Source organism: Hemicordylus capensis, chromosome 4 (genome assembly GCF_027244095.1).
Source record: "Hemicordylus capensis ecotype Gifberg chromosome 4, rHemCap1.1.pri, whole genome shotgun sequence".
NCBI classification, from domain to species: Eukaryota; Metazoa; Chordata; class Lepidosauria; order Squamata; family Cordylidae; genus Hemicordylus; species Hemicordylus capensis.
Genome location: NC_069660.1, coordinates 264146454 through 264170856, shown reverse-complemented (window position 1 = coordinate 264170856; position 24403 = coordinate 264146454). Strand labels below are relative to the sequence as shown.

Sequence of the window (24403 nt, the reverse complement as noted above, 5' to 3'; positions counted from 1 at the left end):
ATTTGTTGAATAAATCAAATTTTATTGTTACATAGCCATTAGCCTTAACAGCTTGTTGAAAATTTATTTATTTAGCATATTTGCATACTGCCCCAAACTCATGTCTCTGGGTAGTTGTGCAGTGCAGCTTCCACCGGAAACAAATGATGGGCAAGAGCAGCACAGATTAAAAACAAACTTAAAACAGTAAAACAATTTAAAACAATGACAGATTCTATAATAAAGTGTTTAAGTACCATGCTTTCACATACATGGATTCTTAACCCCTGCTAACTGAGCAAAGAGGCACCTTTCAAAGTGGTGATTCTCTTATATTTAGCAGGGGGAGAGCAACTGGCCCTCTCCAGCCCCAGCACAGCATTTATCCAGTGGCTGTTGCTAGTGTCTACCATGTTTCTTTTAAGACTGTGAGCCTTTTGAGACAGGCAATCATCTTATTTATTTATTATTTATTTTTCTATGTAAAATGCTTTGCAAGCTTTTGTTGATCATAGCTGACTTTCAGCACAGTTTTCCACAAGTGTTTCCCTTCTGCCATGGCTACTGCACGTGTAAAATCTAGTCCCAGCAGAATTGCACAAAAATGCTTTTAAAAGTCTCTGGGCAGTTGCACAGTGCTCCTTCCACTGGCTGCCATAATGCACATCATTATGGAGCCATAACACTGTGTCTCTGGGCTGATGTGGAGTCTTAAAGCAATCCCAACACTGTCAAGAATGGGTGGTTGCACTAGCAGTGTTTCTGCAGTTCTCCCTCCATATGTGACAATGGGGGAAACTGCAGAAGTGCTGCTAACCCATTCTTAAAAGTGTCAGGGCTGCCTTAGGACTGCAGCATCCCCAGGGCTCAACATTTGGCTGCTCTTGCCCATCATTTGTTTCCGGTGGAAGTTGCACTGCACAACTGCCCGGGGACTCCTTTAAGTATTTGTGCAACAGCACTCTTGCAAAAGTTTGCTGATGCTATATTTTACATGCACAGCAGCCCCAGTGGAAGAAAAACACCAGTGGAAAGCTGCACTGAATGTCAGTCACTACCACATTATAATTTTCAGAGTAAACAGCATTTGGGGAAAAGGTTTAGAAGGCCCACGGTCCCTATGCTGGTCTTCCAACTTATAATTTCAGACTTAGTGGCTGGAATCATACAGAAGAAGAGCCTCCCGCAATGGATCATGGAACTACATGCAACACATGTTTTGGCCTCAGTGGCAGATGATTATAGAAGCCTTTGAGTCCACTGTTCCCAGAGAAGGATGAAAGATCTTTAGATTTCTTCTTTTCTGCAGTGTGTTTTCTAAAAATTAACACCCCCTGTGCTTATCTGATCCAGTCATGATATCCCTGTGAAAGATGTAAGAATCCTCCAGGAATCTTTATTGGGACCAGTGCTTTTTTAATTTATTCATAAACAATCTAGAAATCGGAGTAAGCAGCTGCATCGGACTGTGCATCCCATCACCTGTTCTCTTGACTCCTGCCCATCTGGCTCATCTTATCTAACAATCAGATTATTGGAGAGAGTCTGATAAACATTATAAATGCAGGATGCCTCCTTGCCTTAAGGAGTCATTAGATCATACTTGAAAAAACCTGATCATTAGACCATACTTGAAAAAACCTGCATTAGACCCCTCAGAGTTAGGCAACTACAGGCCCATGGTTAATCTCCTGTATTTAGGCAAGTTGATTGAGAGGGTTGTGGCCTCTCAGCTTCAGACAGTCTTGGAGGGAAACTGATTATCTAGACCCATTTCAAACTGGCTTTCAGGGCAGCTATGGAGCTGAGACTGCCTTGATTGGCCTGATAGATGATCTCCAACTAGGTATTGGCAGAGGGAGTATGACTCTGTTGGATCTCTCGGCGACTCTTGATACCATCGACTATGGTATCCAATCAATCAATCTTTATTACGGTCCCAGACTAGCACAAGAATAAAAAGCATACAAGGACATGGAAAAAATATCAAATGCTAAAAATACATCACAATCTAATATATCACTATTAGCCAATTACTGCCCTACAATAAAACTGTGTTATATATTAATAAAAAAAAACTGGTACAATAAAACTACAAACTACATAGCTTATAAAGCCACTATGACATATGCAGCAGGCAAGGGTAAAGGCCCTTCTGTGGCTTGGGATCTCCAGATGTATTTGAGTCATGCAGAGGTTAAGAAAGTTGGGGCCCTGCTTCGTTCGGCTTGTCTCTCCATGTCCATTATCCTCTGCTTGATAGCTGCTTTCGCCCGATCACAGCCCATAGAGAATAGGAGGGGAAAATCCCAATAATGCCACTTTAGTCCAGATGGCCTGTTTCCATGACAATTTAAATTTGTCCTGTAGGGTCAGCAGGGCCAGGCCCTGTGGGTTAAGGGATAATTTAAGCCAGTGGTTAAGAACAGCCATCCACATTCGGGCCTCAACCTTTAGCATGCCAGTTTCCAGGCATAGGTTGGCATTAGAGCTGAAGCATGGCACTTGAAGAGCTGCTCTTAAGAAATTGGACTGGATTCGCTCTAACGTAGTAATATTGGAGGGGCCCAGCGGGTGGGCACCACAGAGGAGTTTTGCCAGCAGCTTGGCCTCAAATAACTTAAGCGCTGCAGGAAGGTATTGGCCACCTCTAGTGCATAAAAACTTTAAAATGGTGGTGGAGCTCCTCTTTGCAGAGATGGTAACATGATCACAGTGAGTCTTTCTGGAGCTGGAGGCATGGAGGACCACCCCCAGATTTTGAAACAATAAACCTGTTTGACCCTGTGGCCACTGATATGACCATGAGCGGGGCTTGGGCCTTCTGGAAAAGGCCAGTACTTTGGTTTTTTGGTAATTTATATAAAGAAGGTCACTCTTGTAGTACTGGGCAAGCACCATCAATGCCGTTCTGAGGCCTATAGGTGTCCTCGAGATTATTGTGGCATAGAGCAGTGTGGAAATGCTTCTTTCGGTCAGCTTGGGAGGGTGGAAATTTGAGTTGCTGAGATGGCTCACCATGTCATTGATATAAAAGTTAAAGAGAAGAGGGGCCAGAATGCATCCTTATTTTACTCCCTTCTGGGTCGGGATGGAATTTGTGAGGTGGCCTTGAGGGTTACACCTTACCTTGAGAGTCGTGTCAGTGTGGAGGCAGCGAATTAAGTAGAGCAGGTGATGATCTATGGACTTGGAGTATGATTCCAACTTATCCTAAAGCTTGACTTTGGAGATGGACTCAAATGCAGCCTTGAGATCTATGAAGGCAAGGTAAAGGGAGATAGATTTGTTAGTAGAATACTTTTCTATAAGGTGCTGAAGCATCAAACATTGCTCAATTGTGGATCTACCTTCCCTAAAGCCAACTTGCTCATCTGCCAAGATATTTTCTTGTTCAAGCCAGTCTTGAGTTTCCATGCAGGTGTCTGGCATACAGCTTGCTGATGGTGTTGAGCAAGCTGATAGGCCTGTAGTTGGCAGGGTCATCTTTTCTACGTTTTTTGAATATGGGGACTATGATCGCCAGCCCCCAGTCTTTGGGGATGCGTCCATGGGAGTCAGTGTAGGTAAATAGTGATGCTAACACTGAGGCCCACCACTCTAAGTTATTTTTTACAAGATCCAGGGGGATATTGTCATCCCCAGGGGCCTTCCCTGCTCTGGATTGAGTGACCAGGGCTTCCACTTCAGCTGTAGAGATAGATGGCCAGCTGGGCAGCTCTTGTATATCCAGTGTGTGTGGGGGTATCTCTCTCCTACCGTGGTGTCCTCATTTAAGCTCCAAAAGTGTGATTCCCAAGCCTCAGGAGGGATATGCATATCTACTAGGGCCATTCTATTGCTAGAGGAGTTGGCCATGATGTGCCAAAATGAGGCAGAATCCTTGGCTTTGACCACCTGGATAAGGTGTGATCAGGTGGCCTTCATGTTCTCTCTTTTCTTAAGTACCAGCAGTTGTTTGTATTGTCTCTTGAGTTGTAGGAGCTGTGGTAGGAGACTATGGTATCCTCCTGTGTTGCCTGAGGGAGTGGGGATTGGGTGGCACTGTTTTACAGTTGTTCTGTTCCTACCTATCTGGTAGATTCCAGTGGTGTCACTTGGAGATTATTGCCCTTCAAAGTGAGAGCTGCTGTATGGAGTCCTGCAAGGCTCCAAGGTGTCTCCAGTGCTTCTTAACATCTGCATGAAACCACTGGGAGAGATCATCAAGGGATTTGATGCAGGGTGTTACCAATATGTTGATGACAGCCAAACCTATTTCTCCATGTCAGCTTCATCAGAAAATGGCATAACTTCCCTAATTGCCTACCTGGAAGTGGTAACAGGCTGGATGAGGGATAACAAGCTGAGGTTGAATCCAATAAGACAGAGATACTGATTGTGGGTGTCGGTTTACATCTGCCTGTTCTGGATGGGGTTACAACCTATCCAAGAAAGAACAGGTATGTAGTTTGGGAGTTCTCCTGGACCCAGTACTCTCTCTGTTTCTTCAGATCGAGGCAGTGGCCAGGAGTACTTTCTATCAGCTTCAGCTGATACACCAACTATGCCCATTTCTGGAGCTAAACAACCTCAAAACACATTCCAATGTCCTGTGGCAGCCACAGGGCTGGTAACTTCCTTATATTCAGGTAATTTCCAGGCGAGACTTTTTTAATGTGCTGTACATGGGGCTGCCTTTGTGTGTGGTTTGGAAATCGCATTTGGTGTAGAATGCAGCAGCCAAATCGGTCTCTGGGGTCTCTCGAAGAGATCTCATAACACAAATTTTAAAAGAACTGTACCTGCTGCCAATATGTTTCAGAGCAAAATACATGGTGCTGGTTATTACCTACAAAGCCCTTAGCCTGGTTCCAGAATATTTAAGAAAGCACCTTCTTTGTCATGAACCCTACCACTTACTGAGATCACATGGGGAGGTTTGGTTACAGCTACCGCTGGCTTGGGACTGAATATATGTGGCTGCCACAGAGCTTTGGAATGTGCTGCCTGTCCGAGTAAGAGCTATTCCATCTCTGCCTACCCTTAAAAAAAGTCACTTAACACACCTGTTCTATCAGGCCTTTTGCTAAAACTATTTTAAAATATTTTTGTTAAAACTATTTTTTAAAATGTTATGCTTTTAAAATTGTTTAAATTTTTATTGAGTTTTATCTATTGTTTTAAGTTGTGTACACTGCCGTGAGATCTGGGTGTTAGGCAGTTTATAAATGTAATGAAATAAAATAAAATAAATTCCAAACAGATTGTGAGGAGCTCCAAAAGGATCTCTCAAAATTGGATGAATGGGCAACAAAATGGCAAATACAATTCAATATAAGTCATAAGAACATAAGAACAGCCCTGCTGGATCAGGCCAAGGCCCACATAGTCCAGCATCCTGTTTCACACAGTGGCCCACCAGATGCTGCTGGAAGCCACAGGTAGGAGTTGAGGCATGCCCTCTCTCCTGCTGTTACTCCCCTGCAACTGGTACTCAGAAGCATCCTGCCTTTGAGGTTGGAGTTGACCTAAAGCCCTCCAATTAGTAGCCATTGATAGACCTCTCCGCCATGAAGTTAACCAAACGCTTCTTAAAGCCATCCAGGTTGTTGACTGTCACCACATCTTGTGGCCGAGAATTCCACAAGTGGATTATGCATTGTGTGAAAAAGTACTTCCGTTTGTTGGTCCTAGATTTCCTGGCAATCAATTTCATGGGATGACCCCTGGTTTTAGTGTTATGTGAGAGGGAGAAGAATTTATCTCTATCCACTTTCTCCACACCATGCATGATTTTATAGAGGTTGTGTCATGTCTCCCCGCAGTCATCTTTTTTCTAAACTAAAAAGCCCCAGGTGTTGTTGCCTTGCCTCATAAGAAAGGTGCTCTAGGCCCCTGATCACCTTGGTTGCCCTCTTCTGCACCTTTTCCAGTTCTACAATATACTTTTTTAGACATGGTGACCAGAATTGTACGCAGTACTCCAGGTGTGGCTGCACCATAGTTTTGTATAAGGGCAGTATAATATTAGATGTTCTATTTTCAATCCCCTTCCTAATGATCCCTAGCACGGAATTGGCCTTTTTCACAGCTTTTTCACAGCTTTCGACGAGCTGTCCACCATGACCCCAAGATCCCTCTCCTGGTCAGTCACCGACAGCTCAGATCCCATCAGCGTATACTTAAAGTTGGGGTTTTTTGTCCCAATGTGCATCACTTTACACTTGCCCGCATTGAACCGCATTTGCCACTTTGTTGCCCACTCCCCCAGTTTGGAGAGATCCTTTTGGAGCTCCTCACAATCAGTTTTGGATTTCACTACCCGAAAGAGTTTGGTAACGTCTGTAAATTTGGCCACCTCGCTGCTTACCCCTACTACTAGATCATTTATGCACATGGCGAGGGAAACCCCCAATTTCATATATGCACTGATAAGGTCTGAGCTGTCAGTAATTGACCAGGAGAGGGATCTTGGAGTCGTGGTGGACAGCTCACTAAAAATGTCAACTTGGTGCATGGCAGCTGTGAAAAAGGCGAGTTCCATGTTAGGGGTCATTAGGAAGGGGACTGAAAATAAAACTGCTAATATTATAACACCTTAATACAAATTTATGGTGCAGCCAGATTTGGAATACTGTGTATAGTTCTGGCCACCATATCTCAAAAAGGATATTGTAGAACTGGAAAAGGTGCAGAAAAGGGCAACCAAGATGATCAAGGGGCCTACAGCACCTTCCACATGAGGCAAGGCTACAACATTTGAGGCTTTTTAGTTTAGAAAGAAGGCTACTAAGGTGGTTATATGATGGAGGTTTATAAAGTTATGCATGATTTGGAGAATGTAGATAGGTAGAAGTTCTTCTTCCTCTCTCACCACACCAGGACCAGGGGTCCTCTCATGAAACTGTTTACTGGGGCTTAGATGAATTCATGGAGGACAAACAAGGGAGGCTCCAGAGGGGCATGGGGAGGGGAAAAGAAGCACCTCCAATAAAAGTGGCTTCCCTCCCACACCCTTCTTGTTTCAGAAATGTAATATGTGGAACACAGCTCGTCCACCCATAAATGCACTTTGTCCCTGCCCTCAATTTTTTTTTACTGTTGTCACCACTGAGTCAGTGAGTCACTGAGTCTTTCAGTAGTTACTAATCCTGATAACTATAGGCTACCTCCATATTCAGAATTGCATCCAAATACTAGTTGCAGAAGAGCAGCAGGAATGCCTTCATATCCTGGTGTTGCTTCCCAAGGGATCTGGGGGGGCCATTGTGAGAAACAGGGTCCTGGGGATAGGCCTTTGATCTGATCCACAAAGCTGTACTTATGTGTATGCAAATTAATGGGATTTACATTAGCAAAGGAATTTGTGGATTATAGAAATAATGTAGGTCTTCTTTAAAGACTGCCACCCTATCATTCTGATCAATGAAACAAACAAACCATGTTTAATCTGAAAATATTTCAAAAGCCTGGTTAAGGGGCAAACTAAACTTCACAGAAGAATGACCTATGTTAGAATGCCGGTCATGACAAAATCCTATATGATAAGGTTGAATGCCAACCTGCAGTTCAGCATGGGTGATAGGGATGATGCAGAGCCTTTTCTCTACCTATGCGTCCTCACCACCACCACTTCTTCACTCCAGCTACTTTTCCTGATAATTCAGTTTTCGAATTCAGAGTCTCATTAGGACTAAAACAGTGTCTGGGGGGAAAGCTCAGGTGGGGGCAAGCATTCGTTACTTGCTTCTGCCAGTTTCGTGCTATAAATCATTCTCTCTTTCCCCACTCCTACTTTAATAGATATTACTACTTTGATAGATATTAATAGGAGCAGAAGTACTGTGTCTGGTGCTGAATGCTGTACTTTAAGAAGGATGTAGACAAATTGGAATGAGACAAATTGGAAGAGACGATTACGGGAAGACATGATAGAGGTGTATAAAATTATGCATGGAGCAGAGAGAGTGGACAGAGAGAAATGTTTCTCCCTCTGTCACAACACTAGAACCAGGGGTCATCCCATGAAACTGAAGCTCGAGAAATTTAGGACCGATAAAAGGAAGTACTTCTTCACACAGCGCACAATTAACTTATGGAACTCTCTGCCACAGGATGTGGAGATGACTTTAAAAGGGGCTTAGACAAAGTCATAGAGGACAGGTCTATCAGTGGCTACTAGTCTGGTGGCTATAGTCCACCTCCATTCTCAGAGGCAAGATGCCTCTAAATACCAGTTGCAGTGAAGCAATGGCAGGAGAGCGGGCAAGCCCTCACCGCCTGCCTGCGAGATTCTTGAATGCATCTGGTGAATTTCACTGTGTGAAAAGATTCTTGAATTTCACTGTGTGAAAAAGGATGCTGAACTAGATGGTTCTTGAGCCCGATCCAGCAGGGCTGTTCTTATGTTCTCATGAGTTCCGAGGAGAGAAATGAAGAAGGCCTAAGCTCTGGGAAGCCTTATGAGGAAAGACTGAAGCGGCTGAGTATGTTTAGCCTGGGGAAGAGAAGAATGAGAAGATACGCAATCACATTGTTCAAATCCCTGAAAGGCTATTACAGATAAGAGAGCAAAGACTTGTCCTATGCTGGCCTAGAGGGCAGGACTAGATCTAATGGGCATACATTACAGCAGTATAGATTTTGGTTGAACAGTTGGAGAAAATTCTTGGTAGTAAGCAGTTTGACAATGGAAACAGTTACCTTGTTGGGGGGAGGGGGTATTAATATGTTCTCCTTCACTGAAGGTTTTCAAGCAGAGGCTGGAGATCCATGTGTCGCATGCTCCAGCTCAGGATCTCCTGCATGGAGCAACTCTGTGCAGGAGGCCAATTTATATTTAATGGTCTCTTGCTATTGCATCTAGTTTGCCTCTTAACTTGGTTGTATGAGCTTACTGTTTACAACACGGTACCCACAGGTATCAAAATATTTTAATTTTAAGGAAGTTGACTATATATTTAAGTTAAGTTCTCACACCTAAAACACTTTCTTTAACAGTAGATTTTACTGTAAAATACTCTGAAAATGCATTTCTTTCTTATGGGACAGACTGGAGAAAAATGTTCTTCTCATTGCAGATCCACATGCATGGGTATAATTATACACAGAACCTTCAAGAACACTTTCCAGCCAGCATTCTCCCAAAAGAATATGGTGGTAAGGCCATCTCCATGGATCACCTTTCTCAACAATGGACTGACTTCATCATGGAATCTGAAAGTTATCTTCAAAGTATTTCTGTGGTTACATAGTACATTAACAAGCAGTAAAATGTTTCTGGTGGAGCATAGTTATTAACCAAAGAGAAGGAGGAAGAAAATATATAGTTCTATGAATTATTGGACCTGGTCCAAAGCTCATGGTGATCTCCAGTAGATTTAAATGGGTCAGGTTTTATAAAAGCTAGTGAACCACATAACTGTGAGCATAGTCTTGACTTAGACCAGGGCTGTACAACTTCTGCCCTCCAGCTGTTTTTGGAATACAGCTCCCATAATCCCCAAGCACAGCGGCCAATAGTAAGGGATTGTGGGAGTTGTAGGCCAGTGTCTGCCAAAGGGCCGAAATTGAGCAGCCCTGACTTAGACAAATGTGAAATTTCTTTTGGACCACTGTAAACAGATATGATAGAATGCTCTTCCTGGAGAAGATGTATCTCATTTACTTCATTCTTATGTTTGAGGAAGAGTATGAGTATATTTGCCATTAAGCTATGGGGATTCTCCCCCCCCCCCGCCGGAAAGCACTGTTCTACTTCTAGCAGACAAACTATTTTGTCTGTCAAAATATAACGCCTGTTTATGCTGAATCAAAGAGCCATTTAGCCACCACTCTGTCTCCTACAGCAGTCAACTAAGGAAACTCACAAGTATAGCAAGAGGGTAACAGCCATCTAATCTTGCTTGCTGTTAGCAACTGGTACTCAGAGGTTTGTTGACGAGTATGGAGGCTGCATTTAGCTCTTATGGCTAAAAGCCATTGATAGCCCTAACTTGCATGACATTGCCAAGCTGAACTAGAGACCATCTCCACCTCTTGTAGTAATGAATTCCATATATTAAGTATATATTGAATGAAATAGTATTACTTTATCTTATCAGTTCTGAGCCTCTTGCCATAAATGATGCTGCATTTGGAATACTGGAATACTATTTGGCATACTGTGAAGATATCTGGTTAATATATACTACTACTCACGCAATCCTTTGCATGTATACTAGGGCTGTGCTTCAGTAAGCTGAATAATCTGCACCACCCTGGAACAGTGCAGAGGTGGCAACTCACAGCGTGCCCATCTCATGTGGTACTGCACACTTCCATTGCAGGGGAGAGCTCCTTTACAGGAAGCAGAGCCTTGTCCTGTCTCCGTCATGGCTGGGATGGGATGGTGTTCGGGAGCACAGCAGAAGGAATGCTTAGAAAGGTAGTCCTTCCCTCCCCCATATAGCTCTATGGAGAAAGGACTGGACAGGTCTACACTTCCTAAGGCTTCCTGTGCATACCTGCCGCTGTACCCAGTGCACTGTCTCAGTCAACTCTGTGGCAGTGTGCCTCCTCTGCACAGTTGGCAATGGTACAAGTTATTTGACTTTGTCGTGCCAAAGCACAGCTTTAATGTTTACATGGAACTAAATCTGTGATCATTTGGGCTATTCCCAGGTAAGTGTGTACAGCATTGCAGCCATAGTTACTGTTTCATGTTGCAAACTGCCAAGGGACAAACAAGTAGCTAAGTACTTTCAGAAACTGCAGAGTATACCTTTCTTACAATTTAGCTAGAAAAATGTGTTTATAAAAGCTAGCGATTTTCTTATACCTATTATTTGCTGTCAGAAGATGATCTGTACTTGAAATGATTCTCAGGAATTTGATTTTGAATGTATTTTGGAATGTTAATTGATTCACATGGGACAACTATATAGCAATATAGTACCACTATATAGCAATAGTGGTACAATTGTTACAGTTAGTAATTAATGCTGACAAGGGACACACTAGAACTTGAAATAAATGAATCTGAAATAAGTGAATCTGAAATAATTCCCAGAAACTATCCTAATCATTAAAGATGATGATACTTTATTCTCTATATACAGATACTGGCCAACATCCTAATTAATGCAGTGCATGCATAGTAAAAGAAGTGGACATGCACAATAAAAGAAGTATATGTGCACCTGTTGCATTCTAAAGCAGCACAGATACTTGTTGGTTGGGAGTGGAGATATTCATTGCTTTCAACCTCCCTCTGAAGCACTTTGTGCCACCCAATATGTCCCTGATGGTTATGTGACCTTCAGGGACATATTTTTGGGTGGCACAGAGTGCTTCAGAGATTGCACACAAGCTGCACTAATCAGGATGTTGGCCACTCTTTTGAGACAATCAATACAATGTTAGTCTGTAATTCAGAACTACTTATTCCAGAATAGCCCTAGGATAGCTCAATAAATGGCTTTAAGCCAATACTTCTGAATTATTCTCACACACTTTGTAGACTGTAATACTTATAGCAGAAAGCACTTTAATAAGATAATAAGATAATTTTGAGAATTGCTGCACCTGCACCTAAGAGATCAGGTAGAGTGTAAGATTTTATTACATCAAAATTCCCTTCTCCCAATAGGAAAGAGGATTCAGAATTCTAGGTTCCTTTTCTTGTTTTTGGATGTTAAATGACAATTGGAGATCCAAGACACAAACAAATAATTAAAATCAAAGATTGATTCTCACCCAGCATAGGCAGCAGTTTTAGGAGCAGCAGCTTGTGGTTACAGGTGCAACAGAGGTACAAAACAAACAAACAAAACCCCACCCCAGACTCAGATCATCAAAGGACAAAAGCTAACTCATTCAAAGTGAAAGTCTTGGTTTTTCTTCTTCTTCCTCTCCTTCTTCCTCTCCTTCCCTCTCTCTGCCTTGACTCCCTGTGTATTCATTTTTAAAAATAGTTTTCTTCCTCTCTCACCTATGGCCCACTTGCTTTAATCCTTGTTTTTCCAAATAATCATTGGTCAATACTTCTGACATATAGCGATGAATGTTGGTCAATGACCATCATGCTGCCAATTGATGTAAATGAACCTTAATATTTTCCCATAAAAGCTCACCTTGGAGAGAGAGGTAATTTTTTCAGTTGGCACATCAAAAGATGTTCTGTACCTTGAACTTTAAAGGGGCACATAATGCAGATAGCATATCCTGTGCCTTTTTTCCCTGTTTTCTCTCTTTGTATCTAGGTTCAACCCATGCAACAGAGAGCCCAAAAAGACATCTAAGCTCCTTGACAGTTGAAAAAAATGACAAAGCATTTTTTTTTTACTTTGTAGGCCTGAGAAGCCTGAATTTTCCTGGTCAATTTGGCCATAGAAAATAAGCAGAAGACAGACACCAGCAACAGCCACTGGAGGGATGCTGTGTTGGGGCTGGATAGAGCCAGTTGCTCTCCCCCTGCTCCATAAAGAGAATCACCACTTTAAAAAGGTGCCTCTTTGCTCAGTTAGCAGGGATTATTCTGATGCACCAGTACAGATGTTTGGGATCAGGGCAGAAGACAGAAGATATTTGGAACTACTATGCAGTGAGTGAGTGTAGGATTTAGCATTAGTTCATACTAGTAAATATGTTTAGCAGAAGTTTATACTGAAGAGCTGAGAAGAACTGAGCTACTTTAGGGGCTTGTGAAATATGTATAAATGTAAGAAATTTTCTCAAGCATATGAAGCTAGTTTATTCTGAGTTAATCCACTAGTCCATGCAGCTCAATTCAGTCTGCTGGAACAGCCGGAAGATCTCTGGAATCTCAAGAACAAGCTTTCCCCAGTCCTGCTTCCTGATATCCTTTGAAGTGTACTGGGGAAAGCCTCTTCTTGAGATCCCAGAGCATGTGCTCTTCCACTGTACTTTTCCTTTTCCTGGAGTATAGCCTTGAACCCAGGACCCTTCACATTAATTTTTCTAGACCAACAAGCTGGCCCAAAGAAACAGCCGCTGTTTTTCCTTGGGCAACTTTTTCCAAAAAGGTTTTTGTAAATAGATTTTCAATAAACTATCATTCAGCCAATCTATGATGACAGTAAATACAACCACCTTAGGGCTGGTTCACACATGATAACCTTTTAAGGAGCGAATACCACGGAATCAAATGCCATTTGCCTGTATTAGCCTCTGGGTGAAAGGGGCAGGTTCCCTTCGCTGCTGGTCAATACAGGTCCCAGAAACTGAGCACTCTTAGTGCCTGCTGCACCCTTCCTGTGGCCTGCAAGGAAAAATTACTGCTGCAACTGACTCCGCAATGTCTTATACAAGGTCATTGGTGCAGCTTCATCATGCTCTGCTGCCCAGTCTGCAAGACTGTTACAAACATACGGGTACAATGGACCAGTGCTGATGGTGGCTGTAATACCTCTAGGATTCTGAGCCACTAAGCCTCTTCACATCCCCTTCATGTTAGATTCCTTTCCAGTCTTTCACTCCACATGGTTTGTTTTTTTAAAACTATTCTTTATTTTCCATTTAAAACACACAAAACAATAATATAAACAATGCTTCACCTAAAACTAGAAAACAAAATACAAACAAAATTAAGCACTATTACTGTCAATAAGGGCATAGAAAATATCCATATCATTTTCTGAGCAGTTAAAATGGTAGATTCTTCTTCAAAATACCGGCACAATATCTATAGCACACTGTTGGAGAGGAAGGGTGCCTTTTGTAGGGTTTGTTGGTTTGTTTTTTAAATACAGGAAACATGCAAGATCCAGACTAAGCTAATCATGGCTAAGACCCATGGAGCCAAATTGGATTTCGTCATGACTCACGCGTCATTTATTTCAATAGTGCTTAGTCATGACTAACTTAGTCTCTGGAACCTCTCCACTGTATCCCTGCTGCAAGGCTTACCTCCAGCTGTCATGTGTGTGTAGCGGAGCAGCTACTGACTGGACTGGGACTGGTGGCACATAGCACAATTAAAAAAGAGAATGGGTTCTTTTTTTTTTCTTTTTTCAATCTTTGCTTTGTCATCTAGTTACAGCCAAGTCTTATGTACTCAGCAACAAGATATGGTGGCTGACATTCTCCGCAACGCTTGAAATGGGAGTAGTCCTGTGGAGATTAAAACTGACTGGAGCTTAATTGTGCTCCAGTCTTTTCCCACAACTCCAGTGGCGGTGGGGGTGGTTCTCGGGAGATTTTCCCTGCGGCTTTTCCCTGCAGCCCTCAGGGAAAGATTCCTAAAAATAAAGTTATATCTGGAGGGAGGGGAGAGAAGCAAAACCCACACACACACCCATTCCATGGGGAAAGACTAGAGTGCAGCCTGGAGCAGTTTATTTCTCCAAAGGGCTACCTGCATCTCCACAGGGCTTCTTCTGTTTTAGTAGACCTGCAGAGTTTATGCAAAATCTTTAAGCACAAGCACTTTATGGAATTTAACACAATAATAGAATGGTTCTCTCAGCTAAATGTAGTTGACTTAGGAGATTATTTCTATCAAACACTGTGGCTTTTAAATAGAAGATAGATAATATTCTCGACTTCTGTTCAAAATACATTTGCTTATGTTTTGATATAGCATCAAAATTCACCCAAATTCATCTGAGTTTCTTAACTAGATACTTTTATTTTTAGAATAAAGGTTGAATCCCTATATGAATTACCAGCAATGGTAGTTCTGAAAAGTCTTCAGAAAGAGACATTTCCATCAATATAAGCTAGTTTATCCAAAAAAGAGTGGAACTATATCTGTAAGCCAAAGGACTTTATACTTTATTTTTCCTCTTTTGCAAAGAGTTTGTAATATAGAGGGTCTGCTGTTCACAAACATTTAATTGGGCTAGTACAAGTCTTTGTCAACCCCAAATAACATGTTTGGATCTCAGTTGAAAGATATAATCCAGAAAATAGACATTGGAAAATATAATTCAATAATAAATAAGCTGACTCACATATCATCAAAAACATAATGAAGTGTATATTATAAGAAGCAGTATATTATAAAAATAAAATAGTGAATATGGGCAACAATCATTCTGATATTTATCATTCCAAAATATTAAAAGAGGCCATTCCTGTTTAAATTATTAACTATATAATTTTGGGGTTTTTTAAGGTAATGAGTATGTTTAGTCATAACCGCCACATCTCAAATTCCATAAAATCAACCTCCCAAAGGGCCAGAAATCCTCCCCCCCACCGGAGACAATTAACATTTGGGTAATGGTTAATTACTATTTTATTTCACATAATTCGACGTATTTCACATAATTCAATAATAGACATAGAGCAACGTCACACATAATGCAGCAGCCATGGTTGACTTGAACTTCCATAGCCTAGAAGCATGCAGGAGCCCTACATCCTATCTTAGAAACAATACGCATGAACTCACCAAAGTTGGCATATCCTGTCCTACTTGCAGGACAGCACTTGACATCTGTCCCACATTTCAAATCTCAGTTAGAGATGTCAGGTTCCATCCCACATGTAGGACAAGATATGCCAACATTGGTGGGTTCATACAACATGCTTAGTCTTGGCATATTGTTGCCGAGACTGGATGTAGGGCTCCCGCACACTCCTGGGGCTGCGGCAGCTTGCAGCAACTTTAGCTGCCATGTTACATGTGAAGCCACCGATAGTGGAACTTCTGCAATTTCTATATCCTGTAATTTGCTCTGCATAATGGAGCACCAGCTTCCAAAAGCCCTTTGATTTTAATATGCCTCTCTGTACTGATGGCTATATTCTTGTATTTTGTACTTGGTACTATTTTCTTTACCACCTTAAGTGGTGCAGCGGGGAAATGCTTGACTAACAAGCAGAAGGTTGATGGTTCAAATCCCCACTGGTACTATATCAGGCAGCAGCGATATAAGAAGATGTTGAAAGGCATCATCTCAGACTGCACAGGAGGAGGCAATGGTAAACCCTTCCTGTATTCTACAAAAAAAGAACCATAGGGATCTGTAGGCGCCAGGAATCGAAATCGACTTGACAGCACACTTTACCTTTACCGTACTATTTTCTTTACCCAGTTATATACTTCAATTTTCAAGCTACTTTTACCTGTGACAAACTAAAGGGTAGCTGCGTTAAGTTTGTTGTAGTAAAATCATCAGTTTTTTGAAACCTTAAAAGTTTAAGAAATTTATTATAGTGTAAACTTTCATGAACCAGAGTACACTTTGTCAGACACATTAAATGATCAACTTCTTAACTGTGAAGTTATGCGAGGTGTATATACCCAGAATAAGCAGGGAAGGAAGGGGAAAGTGTTCTGTTTTGTTTACAAAGTGAGGTGAAAAGGTCAACAGTGCGGTGACTGGTGACTTCGTAGTATGTGTGCCACTGCACTGGGTGGGGCACAAATGAATGCAGAATTCAATTTAATAAATCCATGCCAATCAGCATGGGTGTGATCTGCTCCCAACCAGACCTGTTGCTGAACAGGCATAACAAGAGCAAATAGTCTGTGTAAACACCCCAAGAGGAATGATTACTTTATGTAGTGAGTTAGCCATTCCCATAATTGGTTGAATCTAAATTCTAATCTACAGTGTCAGTAAGGCAATTCTGTAGCAGACTTTAAAGTTGCCATGCTACTAGAGAGAGAGATTGATTCAAACAAACTCCAGTGTAGCCAATCTGGAATTCATTGACACTTTGAAACTGGAATTTGCCTTTTGGACTCGCTTTGGTTTTTTTGAAAGGGTTGGGGACCAATCCCCCCCCCCAACTTTCTCTACTTGCAGTATGTATGTCTGCCTGTCAACAAGTAATTGGTGAAGTGGGTTCAGGCCTATGAAAGCTTATGCCACAATACATTTATCAGTCTCTAAGATGCCACAAAGCCATCTAATGGCACAGCAGGGAAATGACTTCATTAGCAAGCCAGAGGTTGCTGTTTCGAATCCCTGCTGGTATGTTTCCCAGACCATGGGAAACACCTATATGGGGCAGCAGCAATATAGGAAGATGCTGAAAGGCTTCATCTCATACCGCGCGGAATATGGCAATGGTAAACCCCTCCTGTATTCTGCCAAAGACAACCACAGGGCTCTGTGGTCGTCAGGTGTCGACACCAACTTGACAGCACACTTTAAGATGCCACAAAACACTTGATTGTTTTCTCTCCCACTCCCCAAGGGCTGTATTTGTTTATTCATTCAGTTGGTTTTCTTTGGGGGGAAAAGGGCTTTTAGCTTGTGCAATGCCAATTTTTATTGTAGCTGTTTACATAATAGGTGTTATTGACATACAGTTGTTGTAAACTCAAATGTGTCATTTCTAAACATGAACAATTTTGCAAATGCTTAACAGATACTGAAGTGCAAGATTAATTTTATTAATGGAAAATATATTTAGTTTTCAGATGTTTACTGGCATGTCGGTAATATGACAACAATAGAGCAGGAGATAATTAAACAGATGTAATTTAGAAGTGAAAAAGAAACTGTAAGCATATATTGTTTCTTTGTAATTACACCGTGTGCCTTGTTTGCCACCAAATATGGACATCTTGTCTTATATAAGGTAAACCATCTTATTTTACTAAATTTTATACATTTGAATATTCAAATAAAATTAATATTTTAAATGAACCAACCTGTTTTCCGTTCATTTGATCTCTCACACACGCACACACTTCTTCAGAACAGAACTCGACAGTGTCTGTAGCCACTGTTCACTTTAAAAGTAGTTCATCCAGCACTCAGAATATGAGGACAAAGAATATCTGCCAAGAAGATAACTGACTTTTTTGTTAAAGAGTAAAGTAATACACATGCCAGCTAACAATCAGTGTCTTTTAAGGATTCTCAAACTGGAAATTTGAGACAGTACTTTTAATCTGTTTAATGGCTTTTTACGTAGCTGAAAAGACAACCCAAGATATTCGCAGCACTGGGTTTTTTCAGGATCTAGTCATTGTGGCCAAGTTAGTACTGTATCTAGATAAAGACTTCTGGTAAAACTGGAAATTGTTTCTGTTCTTGCAGTGTGCAAGCCAGATGTAAATTTCAATCAAACATGGGGGTCTGTAGGAAGGGGGGAAGGGATTTGTTGTGAACCAAGCCTGATTTGTATACTAGATATGCTCCGGAGCTAGCATATGAGATTAGGCTGGTTTCACCAGTGTCACAAAGTGACCAGTTACGGTGACCATGGGTACGAAGGTAGAAAGAAGAACCAAAATACTCTCAAACAATTCAATGGGTTTTATTATAGAAAGTTGCTCATTAGGATAAAATTCAAACAGGTCATCCAAATAAAATATGTTTCTGATTCAAGGTGTAGTGCGATGTGCCTAGCTATCATATGTGTGCAATCAATAATTACAGCTGTCCAACAAATCCTAATAAAGCATTTAGAGAGAAACAGAGAGAGAAGAAGGAAGGGAGGGCTTAGGAAAAGGGGTGGCAGTGATTAGTAGTGAGAAGGGAATGGGGAATTGGGCTGTGAGAAGGGAATGGGGAATTGGGCTGTGCATTGAATAGGCATCTCACCAGGTTCACGAAGAAGGCTTCAAAGGACTTGTTCATTGCTGGGGCTTGAGAGTGATGCAGGCTTCAGATGGAAGAGAAATGCTAGTGCTGGAGAACAGGAACCTGGGGTGCGATGCAAGCTTCAAGCAGCCAAGCAGGCTGGGGGCAGATGCTCAGAGTGAAGTGGGGAGCAATAGCAGCATGGCTGGGGGAGATCTTGACTTCTCACTACACAGCAGAGGTCACAGACAGTCGCTTCTCCCTAGCAAGAGTTCCTGCTTTAGCCCCGCGGCTTGGAGCAGTGAACCCTAGGATCGTTCTTGAGCAAACTCTAGTGGTTAGGCAAAGCTTGCTGGCTCTGTTCAGTGAGCTCAATTCTTTATAGTTGTTTCTTCCTTTTGATCTCCATTGTCTTTTAATTAACAAAATTAGCTCAGGATATTAAGTCAAAACAGGATTTGAGTTCCATCTCCTGTTAGCAGAGTATTATTTTAGTGTCATTTCCAAAGCAAATTTGCCTCTCTTGGTCCCAAGTATATTAAGAGTCAGAGGAGTTAGTGAAAGAATTAGATCTATCTGTGTGATACACCAATTACATTACTTCTTGTGTATATCTAATTAGTGTATAATTATAACAAAAGTATGTTTAAAATAACAGCAAAAGGGGTACTTGTTTGAGGCTGGTTAATCAATACATTTGACTAAGACAGAAACATCCTGTCAGTGGAGGAAAGGGATTACCTGAGAGCAAGTTATTTTTAGCATTTGGATACCTGTGAGACAGGTAATCAAGCCTGACCCATTGTGTCTCTTGTGAGTTTCACAACCACTGATAAACAATGCTAGATTACCCCCTGCCTTCACAAATTAATTACCAGAGGCAGTCATGAGAGCTGGGTGTCATGCCCTGGTCAGTTCATCTGAATTCAGGCATTGATTGATTCCTTAATAAAATGGAGTCAGACACAGGCCTGGATTCTGTATAATTCTGGGTTGGTGGCTCTGGGTTTAATGTTAGGGTCAGGGTGTCCCCAACAGATTCTTATCTTCCCCAGTGAATCTGGAATGTAGCAAAACAATTTTTATGGATGGAAATTAAGGAACTCTAATCCTCCACACTAACCACCTTAAGTGGTGCAGTGGGGAAATACTTGACTAACAAGCAGAAGGCAGAGGCACTCTTACCCCTGGACTTCCAGGCTGAAGTCCAGGGCCTCTACAGCCCCTAGGAGCCACCAAATCCCCTTTGGTCTGTCCCAGGTGGTGTGATTGCCCAGCTGAGCATGATGATGCTTAATTTGTGGGGGGTGGGGGGCTCCAAAGGCCTTTAGGTCCAGGCTCCAAAATTACCTAGGTGCACCTCTGGCAGAAGGTTGCCGGTTCAAATCCCCACTGGTATTTTTCCCAGACTATGGGAAACATCTATATTGGGCAGAAGCAATATAGGAAGATGCTGAAAGGCATCATCTCATACTGCGTGGGAGGAGGCAAGGGTAAACCCCTCCTGTATTCTACCAAAGAAAACCACAGGGCTCTGTGGGCGCCAGGAGTTGAAATCGACTTGATGGCACACTTTACCTTTAATCCTCCACACTAGTCAACAGGATGCCTAGAGAGATCTGAGGCCATTCTTGATATGCAAACAATAGCAGGCTTTGGCTGACCGGCCTGGACTCTCCACACTATAATGTAAGAAAGTCTGGGCCAGGTTCATTGTACAGGTAAATGTGGCTTGTCCTCTAACTGACTGGCTCCTGCAATTTTTTTACAAGATCTAAACACTCCATACACATACATATAAGAGTAATAAATACATGAAGGGGGCGTGTGTTTTCAAAAAAATAAATAAATCGTAGGCATGATCTACTACCCTCTCGCTTCAGATTTCCCCTGATGCTAATCGGCTGGCCTGCAATAGCCTGTTCCAGGCTTCCTGGGGTTTGGGCAAATGTGTCAATTTCTCCTCCTCCTGACTTGAGACTTGACAAAGCGACTTGACAAAGGTCCTCCATTTCTTCAGGCTGCTCTGACTCTAGGTCTGCATCCCTCCTGAAATAGACACAGACAGGAGGAGGAGCACTACAGCCATCTGTTTTATCTCTGTTTTAGAAGCTACCCAGACAACAGATAAGTGCTGGGAATAAGCGGCCTGGGGTGGGGGAGGTGGGGTGTGTGGGTGATAGTTCTTGTGTTCAAGAAAAAACAAAAGAATTATCTGCTCTTCTAGGTATGGCTGTTATAGTTATCTGGTGAATAAAGCAAGGCACTCTGCTTATGCACAAAGATGATTAACATTAATGCCAGGTTCTAATTCTGAGTCCTGTGTCAGGACCCACTGGACACAGACTCTGAAGAGACCCACTTGGTGAAGATGAGGAAGAGTCAAGACACCCCCAGCCCCCCCATCCAAAGGACCAACTAAAGCTCATCCCTCTCACATCTGGAGGAACCCCCAAACCCCAAAGTACACCCAATACTCTACTTCCTTCTGTGCACTCCTTGCAGGGTTGATTCTAAGCTCCGCAGCCCACTCCACCCCCACCTGTGAGCACTTCCCAAACATTTCCTAATTGAAAAAGAAAAACATAACAGAGGGAAGAGGAAAAGAGAATGAATAGAGAGGGAGGAGGGAAGGATAGGAAAATAGGCGAAAGAAGGAAAAGGGATATTGCAAAGAATGGATGAGATCCTCTTCCTTCCCAAATGATAGTTGAGGACTGACATTTTTCCTCATCTATTTCTATAACCCTGTTCCTTGCTAAACCACCACATTCCCAGCTCCACAAAATGTTTTCGCACTGCACAAGATGTGTCCAGATGCATATCAAAATTATACCCGTGTCCTTGTTGAAACCGTCCCCAAATCCATTTGCCAGCATTTACGTGCCTTTGCTTTCCACAGCTGTACAGTATTTCCAGCTGTGTTCCCATAAAGACACTTGCTCGGGGATGGCCGCCGCCAAACCAGCCATGACTTAAACACACCATGGTCTCCCAGTTTGGTCCCCACGCTTGAAACACCAACCGGCGCGGGGCATGCTGCAATCCGATTTGGAAACGGAACGAAAAGCTTCAAGGAAGAAGGCGAGAAATGTGCTGCCAGACAGACTCCAACGGCCGAAGGACTCCATTTCCCAGGGTGCAGTCGGCGGCTGGGAGGTGCGGCGAGTAGGCGGGGTTTCACCTTGCCCGCCCGCCTCGGTACGCCCAGCGCTGAGCGGAGGCGCGCACAGGCTGTACTTACTAATACTCAAAAGGATAGACTGGGCTGCTGGGCGGACAGGTGCGGGTATGGAGAGCCGACCAGGACCTCGATATGCGCTGGGCGCTTGCTGTCTGTTGGGTCTCTTCTACAACCCGGTGTTGTCGTCTGTGCTGCGGAGCAGAAGTGACGGACCAATCATTGGTGAGTCGCAGCGTTTTCCACCAGCAGAGGGTGATCTTTAAATGCTCTCTAAGGTAGAGTAGGGAGCCCCGGGCGGGGTGTGTGTGTATGTTTAAAAAAAAAAATTAAAATAAAATAAACCCTGCTTTCCCCCACCCCTCCAATATTCAAAGCGATCTTTAGCTGCGATAGCTTTGTGGAATTGCAGCAGCAAATCAAGACCAAAAAGATCATTGTGTCTAGGAAGAAACAGCTGTTCTTGGCTTTGAGGCACCCATAACTGTTGTCTGAGAGGATCTCGTTTCTAAACACCCTGACACTTAAAACTCTATACTCGTGAGAAAGGTAAAAATGATTTCCACTCAAATATGGTTAGGCTTGAGGAGAGGGACTTGCTCGCATTCCACGTTTTGATCGGAGTCTGAGGTCAGAAATTAGCTGTCTCTGGCAAGAAGATTCTGTCTGTTTATTTAAGCCCTGTTCAGCCATTGCGTTGTATATGTGTACAAATGTTTGTATACATCTTTTTTAGTGACTGAACATGTACTCATTTAAAAAGTGAACCTGGGCTTAGGTTTACTGCCCCCTCAAAAACATGATACAAACAGAAATGTACTATTATAGGAAATGTACTAATGTCTCTGTGTGTGTGTGTATATATCTATATCTATCTATCTATCTATCTATCTATATAATGCGCACAGTTCTGTATTATATTAAACTAGCACAGTCTTGCCAGTGTAGTGAAGACAGAGCGAATGTTTCAACATCTCACCATTATAAGCGCTGAACATCCTATTGCTTATAAAATCAAAACCATTTGTCCAGTCTGCCTGACCATTGCACACATTCATTAGGTGACAAGAGACACCTCCTCTGCAAATTTGATGAAGATCTATTGAGAAATGGCCTAGATTGAGCAGTTTAAAGTCTTTCTCTCTCTTTTGAACAGGGGTTTAAAAGGTTGGTGACATTCTTTTGGAACAAGGAAATGCTATTTAAATGAGCTTGTTGTCTGTTTGCATAGTTTCAGCCTTTAGACTGTATGCCAGAAAAGTGCCTTTGACCCAATTGATGGTTATTTTACAACCAATCCTCAAAGTTGCGACTGAAAAATGCATATTTACTGCTAAAAGAGCCTGTGCAGTAGGACTTTTGAAGCTGCGGTGCCCCACAGTATTGCCAAGAACCAGAATGACAGGCAGTTCCTTCCGTGTCCAAGCCTTCAGTTCCCTTCCCTGCCCTCTTCTTTCCTCCCCCCACTGCAGCTATACCTTTTAAAACGGCTCCTTGTTCGGCTCCTTGTTCAGCTCTGGTCAACGGTCTTCGGTTCTTCAAAACCACATGCATTTCATTCCGACCTCCAGCCAAAACCGGCACACTACTCTGTGCAGCCGAGTGTAAGCGGGAGGAGGAGGGAAAGAGATGTGCTCCGCTTAGCTGTGCTGTGAAGGGTTCTCTGAGCTCCTCTAAGCTTCCATGTGTGTCTTGGCTCCAGTCAGGGGCGTAGCAAGGTTGGAGGGGGCCCAGAGACAAGATTTTAAAATGGGCCTATCGCTGATATACACACACGAACACACTTCACAATATATAGTGCACTCACACTCACATCAAATAGGGCTGGAAGAAAAGTTAACCCCTTTTTTACTCTCTGCTACTGCTGATCTCCAAGAGACTCAATATTAATTAATAGGGGGTGCAACACAGGGGGTGGGGAGTCATGTGACATGCCTTGGGGGGGGGCCTTGAGGCAGTGAGCCCCCGAGACAACTTTCTCCCCTTGCCTAATGGTAGTTATGCCCCTGGCTCCAGTATTTGTGTGTGTGTGTGTGTGTGGGGTGTGTGTGTGGGTGTGTGTGTGGTGTGTGTGTGTGTGGGGAGGTGGGTGTTTGTGTGGGTGGGTGTGGCGGGTGGGGAGGTGTGGCGGGTGTGTGTGGGTGGGGGTGGGGTGTGTTGGGGGTGTTGTGTGGGGGTGGGGGTGTTGTGGGTGTGTGTGGGGTGGGGTGTGTGTGGGGGGGTTGTGTGCTTGGGTGTGTGTGGGGGGTGTCTGTGGGTGGTGTGGGGTGTGAGTGGGGTGTGTGTCTGTGTGGGTGGTGTGGTGTGTTGGGGTGTTTGGGGGTGTGTTGGGGTGGGGGGGGTGGGGGCATGTGTGGGGGGCATGGGGGTTGTTTGTGTGGGGGAGTGTGGGGTGTGTGTCTGGGGGCAGGTGGGGTGTGTGTGTGGGGTGTGTGTTGGTGTGTGTGTCGGGGCATGTGGGGTGTGGGGGCGTGGGGTGTGTGTGTCGGGGCATGTGGGGTGTGGGGGGGGCGTGGGGGTTTGTGTGTGTGTTTGGGTTTGTGTGTGTGTGGCGTGTGTGTGTGTGTGTGGCGGGGTGTGTGTGGGGGGGTGGGGGGGTGTGTGTAGGGAGGCATGTGGGGGTGGGGGGCGTGTGTGTGGGGTGTGGGGGTGGGGGGCATGTTTGTGTGTGTTGGGGGGTTGTGTGTGTTGGGGGGTATGGGGGCGTGTGTGTGTGGGGGCGTGTGTGGGGGGGGTGTGGGGGGGGCGTCTGTGTGGGCGGGGGTGTCTG

At 43.3% G+C, this 24403-nt stretch overlaps 2 protein-coding genes and 1 long non-coding RNA gene across 4 annotated transcripts in view; 2 read left to right on the top strand and 1 right to left on the bottom strand.

The window, feature by feature from the left end:
* The window catches only part of TTPA (alpha tocopherol transfer protein), a 38404-nt gene extending 20834 nt beyond the window's left edge, over window positions 1-17570 (top strand). For both annotated transcript variants that reach the window (XM_053248542.1, XM_053248541.1), the window contains one exon: window positions 9042-17570. In XM_053248542.1, coding sequence (XP_053104517.1) covers window positions 9042-9215 — 174 coding nt within the window. In that variant the 3' untranslated portion in view covers window positions 9216-17570. The remainder of the gene's footprint in view (window positions 1-9041) is intronic.
* LOC128324247 (uncharacterized) lies at window positions 8-21605 on the bottom strand. Its single transcript, XR_008306744.1, has 4 exons — window positions 18474-21605; window positions 17576-17704; window positions 3109-3236; window positions 8-2367 (listed from the first exon to the last, which is right to left on the bottom strand). It is a non-coding gene; the product is annotated as an uncharacterized LOC128324247 (long non-coding RNA).
* Window positions 21445-24403, top strand: part of GGH (gamma-glutamyl hydrolase) — a 27161-nt gene continuing 24202 nt past the window's right edge. Inside the window, exon 1 of the mRNA XM_053248540.1 lies at window positions 21445-21858. Coding sequence (XP_053104515.1) covers window positions 21489-21858 — 370 coding nt within the window. The 5' untranslated portion in view covers window positions 21445-21488. The remainder of the gene's footprint in view (window positions 21859-24403) is intronic.